Here is a 5829-nt window from a genome sequence, read left to right as displayed (position 1 = left end):
CAATTGCTTACCGTATTTGATATCTATCACGTTTTTTTTTAAATTAAAATTATAACGAGTAATTAAAAAAAATTAAGGGGGTTAAGGTGAATGATTGTCGCCCAAAATAAAGGGTATCTCAAATTATAGGAAAACGAATAGTTTGTCGTGATCATTGCTAATACATATATTTTATTTTATTTAGAACTCATGTACAAAACACAGATGACATTTAATATTAAAACTCTTGTTTTTTCCAAAAATTCATTTTCATTCAGAAATTATACGTATGTATTTATCATGTAGATCTAAACGGACATAATCCTATTAATTTTCTTTAAATTAATTTTTAACTATTTTTTTTTATATAAAAATGAAGTAATAACACCAAAAAGTATTGGTTATATCATTCGTGGATATGAGCGATTGCAATAAATAAATATAAATGCAAATAAATGTCACTTTTTTAATGGGGCGAGAGAGGTTTTGATTGGCTGACGTTTTCTATCAAAAGTGCGTCTAAGTTCTCTTCATGTGTATGCCTTTGGGGGTCCCATATTCAACCCCACCTACTGCGAGATTTCTTCTCTTTCCCTACATTTCATTCTTGATTTTATTCATTCATATAATAATTTCTTCTTTAACCATTGAACCTGCCTTGCTTTCTTTCTATTTTCGCAATGCAAACAGCAGCACTCGCTGATCTATCTTTTTTTTTAATCTATATAACACACATATTCCTTCTCTAAAACTTTACGAGATTGAATTTTTTGCCTTGTCTACCTGTTTGGCAAACTAGATCACGAATAGTAGTTTTGTGGGAACTGATTTTTTTGGAAATTAAACGAAGATACTTTTTCACTAGAGCCCATTTGAGTTATTGGTTGTAAAAACTGTCTAGTGATCCATATGTATTTATAGGTGTTGAAGCTTGATTTCATTTGCTTTTGTTTAGGAAAAAAGGAGTAACGACCGTGTTTATGCGACGAACCAACAGTTTGGTCTGAGGAAGACGTTTAAATTTCTTGGCTTTTTTCATTCCTGTTTCTTCTTCCTTTTTTGTTTTTTGTTTTTTGTTTTTTGTTTTGGTGGGGGATTCGTTAATGGGTTTATCACTGGCTTTTGGTGTCTTGGAGCAGTGGATTGAACTTTTGCATTGGCCGATGATATGAATGTAGTTTACAGATCAGTGGATGATGGAAAGTTTATCTGCATGAAAGACAGAGATTTTTTATCTGAGGTTTGGTAACCTGCGTTTCATCAGGTAAAAAAAAATCTTTTTTTTGGGTTCTTTTCGCTTCTTTTCAATGTTCAGAGTGTGCTTTGGGTAAACATTATGCCTTAATTTGTTTCTTGGATGGGACGAAGGCGCACTTTGAGTTGCTGAGTAAGCTAGGTTGTGAAGTCAATCGGGCCAATAGCTCTCAGAGCCATCATTTAGTTATTGCAATTCTGTTCTTAAAACCCCGAGAAAGGTAAAAAAAAAAAATAACGAATTCTTTCGGGGTGACACATGGTTGTGATGGAGATTGACGATTGACTGAGGTTGGTCAGCTGACACCCGCCCTTCGCCCAAAAAGTAGAGTATTAGGGCGATGTTGCATAGTTTTGATTTTACTGGTTCCATTGTTTGTGTTTAAAGTCTGGTCTTTTGGAAAGTTTTTCTGTTTTATATTGTTAAATTAAGCATAGTGGGAATTAATTTGTTGCATAATTAACTCTACCACAGCTGTGAAAAGCACCCATTTGAGTATATTTAAATGGGATTTTTTTCTTGGGTCTGACGTTCCTTTCTTCCTAATCTGTACCTAAGTATGGGCAATGGATGTATAACTCAATATCACAATTTTTGACATGGTGCCCGCCGAGCATGCCCACCTCACTGGTGGCGGGTATATATGTTTAATTATGTCCAATAGGTTATTGTTATCTCAATAAGTACATAAATAAACACTATTAGTAAATTGCATTTCAAAATTGCTCAATATCATATGTTTATTTATTCTTATGTTTGATTTTTTATTCAATGTACGCCCAGTTTTATATTTGGTATCATGAAGCAAGGATTATATATTTGCTATTTGATGGGTTTTGATTTGATTAAACATCTGCCGGCAGGAAAATGAAAGCTAGCTGTTCTTCGTGATAGAATTGGTCAATCTTGCACCTGTGCATTGAGCTGCATTGGAGACTAAATTGGATAAATTAAATGAACTGGAAAAAATAGATTAGCTTATCTATGCCTTGGATGCCATGTTAAAGACGTCTGGTTTCTTGATTTTATCCATATTTATTTTGGTAGCTGATGCTGAAAATGGATTCTCCCGTTGCAATTGTGACGACGAGGGATCTTGGAGCATCGAGACTTTGTTGGATTGCCAAAAAGTTAGCGATTTTTTCATCGCAGTGGCCTACTTTTCCATTCCGATAGAGCTACTTTGTTTTGTTAGTTGTTCGAATGTTCCATTTAAATGGGTGCTTTTCCAGTTCATATCCTTCATTGTCCTCTGTGGCATGACTCATTTGCTAAACGGATGGACTTACGGTCCTCACCCCTTTCAGCTGATGCTCGCTCTCACAATTTTCAAATTCCTGACAGCTTTAGTTTCATTTGCCACTGCCATAACCCTCGTCACCCTTATTCCCTTGTTGCTCAAAATCAAGGTGAGAGAGCATATGTTGAAGAAGAAGACATGGGATCTTGATCGGGAGGTAGGAATTATTAAGAAGCAGAAAGAAGCTAGCTGGCATGTTAGGATGTTAACTCAAGAAATTCGAAAATCTCTTGATCGGCACACGATATTGTACTCAACTTTGGTTGAGCTGTCAAAGACATTGGATTTGCAGAATTGTGCTATTTGGATGCCAGATGCAGGTAGAACGGAAGTTAATCTTACACATGAATTGAAAGGAGGAAACTTTTCAATTATGGGAAACTCGCCTGTCCCAACCAGTGATCCAGATGTGAGAAAGATCAAGGGAAGCGATGGAGTGAAAATACTGAATCCTATGTCGGTTCTTGCTGTGGCAAGCAGTGGAGGAACTGATGAGCCTGGTGCTGTGGCTGCAATTCGAATGCCGATGCTTAAGGTTTCCAATTTCAAAGGTGGCACCCCAGAGATGATTCCGGCATGCTATGCAATTCTTGTTTTGGTTCTTCCTGATGAGCAGGGTCGGTCTTGGAGCAATGAGGAACTTGAGATAGTCGAGGTTGTAGCTGACCAGGTTGCTGTTGCTCTTTCTCATGCTTCACTTCTCGAAGAATCTCAACTTATGAGAGACAAATTAGTGGACCAAAATCGTGCACTACAACAAGCGAAACAAGATGCATTAATGGCAAGTCAAGCCCGAAATTCATTTCAAATGGTTATGAGTAAAGGATTAAGAAGTCCAATGCATTCAATTCTTGGACTTCTTTCCATTTTACAAGACGAAAAACTAAGTACCCAACAACAGCTTCTTGTCAACACCATGGCTAAGACGAGCAATGTTCTCTCAGCCGTAGTAACTGATGTGGTGGATACTTCGGCCAAAGATAATGGAAAATTCCCTTTGCAAATGAGGCCTTTTCCATTGCATTCTATGATAAAAGAAGCTTCTTGCCTCTCCAAATGCCTTAGTGTTTATAGGGGTTACGAATTTGTGATCGAAATCGATAAGTCGTTGCCAAATCATGTATTGGGCGACGAGCGTCGAGTATTTCAGGTCGTTTTGCATATGGTTCGGAGTCTGTTGAAGGGAAGTAAACGAGGAGGTTCGCTTATGTTACGGGTATATCCAGTCAGTGGCAGTCAGGGATGGAAGGAGCGAAAAAGAGGCCACGGACGAACTAACTCGTCTGATGGCTATGTTTATATAATGCTTGAAGTTGGAATTCATCATATCAGCTCCCGGTCAGCGGACAACACGCTTCCCATGATTCCACATGGTTACCAGAGATACTATGATGGAGAGGAGGGAGGAATGAGCTTTAGCGCTTGCAGGAAACTAGTTCAGGTATGAGTTTGATATGGTACAAACGAATTGAATCTAGTTGAGCGCTATTCATATTTTTATATTCGACTTCGATTTTGAATTCAAAGTTTATTAAACTGACTTGAAACTCAACTGGAAACTTTAAAAACTAATTATTTTGGACTTGAGTTCAGTTTGAATTTGAGTTCAATTTATTTTGGATTTAATTATCAAAATTTGCTCGAAGTATGGCTTAAACTAAATTTCGATCGAACAAAATAAGTAATGCCAAATTCGAGCTTAAATGTATTAAAAAATGTTCAAGCTCAGCTTAAATAATTAATTCGGATATGGATCGGATATATTTGAGCTGATTCAAAAAGTTCGGCAACTAACTGAATAGCTTACTTGTTTATTGGCAGTTGATGCAAGGAGATATCTGGATCATATCAAATCCTGAAGGTTTTGATGAAGGCATGGCTCTTGGCTTACGGTTTCAAGTCCGGTCTTCCGCTGTAACAGGCCTATTAGAACTCGGTGAATCTTCAGATCGAGTCCATTCGAACACCCTTTTTAGAGGATTGAAAATTCTTTTAGCTGATGCGGATGACGTAAATCGAGCAGTCACACGTAAATTGCTGGAGAAATTGGGATGCACGGTTTCTGCTGTTTCATCGGGATACGAATGCCTCAGTGCTCTTGGACCTTCTACATCGTCCTGTCAAATAGTGCTCCTTGATCTTGAGCTACCGGATTTAGATGGCTTTGAAGTTACTATGAGGATTCGTAAATTTCGTAGCCGTAGCTGGCCATTGATCATTGCCTTGACAGCAAGTGACGTTGGACAAATGATGGATAAATGTTGCCAGATTGGGATGAACGGTGTGATTCAAAAACCAGGTTCGTTTCAAGAGATAGCCAACGAGCTTAAGCATATTTTGGTGCAGGCTAATAGAAATTTGTGAGTCAGTCCTGGTGCAGACGATTATGGTATATCGTTGCCTTGATAGAATAATAAGAGATGTTTTCTGATGCCTCGTGGTATCCGTAATTCAACACAAAGATACACATCTATGACAGTCCAAAGTGGTATACAAAGTTAATCTTCTTTGATCACATTTCGTTGTCTATACATCCTAAGTCGATCATGCCCCTATAATTAGTATGGCACAAAAAAATCTTTGAATTTTGAAGCATCTTCTGTCTCGTTACATTTTTTTTTTATTGTTAAATCTAAATTTCATAGATTAAAAAAAAAAATAGTTGAAACATACATATAATACTCCGGGCTGCACGATCAGTTAAAAAAAAAAAACACCGCGTAAACCCAGGCTATACAATCGAAATCAAAAGACTATTGATGAAAAGTCAGCACCTATCCCAGAGCAAGACTAAGCGGACGTGTGAACAAAAACTTTGATCTTGAAAAATATATCATCTGGGTGGCCTTTCAATTGGAGTACACCTATTTGAAGGAATAGTGTTACTCGTTGGTGTTTGGGGGCAGTGCAAATGATATGTGAAATTGCGAAGCCATGCATGGACGATCCATGAATCTAACTACGTACTTGAACTCTTCAAATATCATTTTCTCATATTTTTCTTCGTTTCTATTTAAATTATTATACCGGTTACAATCCACGTAAATGTTTTACCCAAACGGAACCCTGGAACATTTAAAATCCTGTTACTTAAAAGTTATATAAATTTTTAAAGAAAAATATTATTTTAGACACGATATCATTTAAGTGCACGAATTGAATTGACGTGCCATGACTTAAAGGTTTTATTGGTGGGATGTGATTTTAGTTATTATGCAAAAATATATAAATATTATAGCATTAGGCAGTTTTCGGTACGATTGATTAAAGTATCTTTTGCTTTATCCCATGTTCA

General features: G+C 37.0%; 1 protein-coding gene across 1 annotated transcript; it reads left to right on the top strand.

The window, feature by feature from the left end:
* Positions 1-568: 568 nt before the first annotated feature.
* Positions 569-5079, top strand: LOC140829496 (protein EIN4-like). The gene is made up of 3 exons (XM_073192759.1): positions 569-1243; positions 2098-3975; positions 4356-5079. Exons 2-3 carry the CDS (start codon positions 2233-2235, stop codon positions 4896-4898), a joined length of 2286 nt encoding a protein of 761 aa, XP_073048860.1. The 5' UTR covers positions 569-1243; positions 2098-2232; the 3' UTR covers positions 4899-5079.
* The last annotated feature ends 750 nt before the right edge of the window (positions 5080-5829 follow it).

This window comes from Primulina eburnea, chromosome 4 (assembly GCF_022965805.1).
Source record: "Primulina eburnea isolate SZY01 chromosome 4, ASM2296580v1, whole genome shotgun sequence".
In the NCBI taxonomy this organism is placed as follows: Eukaryota; Viridiplantae; Streptophyta; class Magnoliopsida; order Lamiales; family Gesneriaceae; genus Primulina; species Primulina eburnea.
Note: the sequence above shows the minus strand (reverse complement) of the source record. Positions and strands in the feature narration are given on the sequence as shown.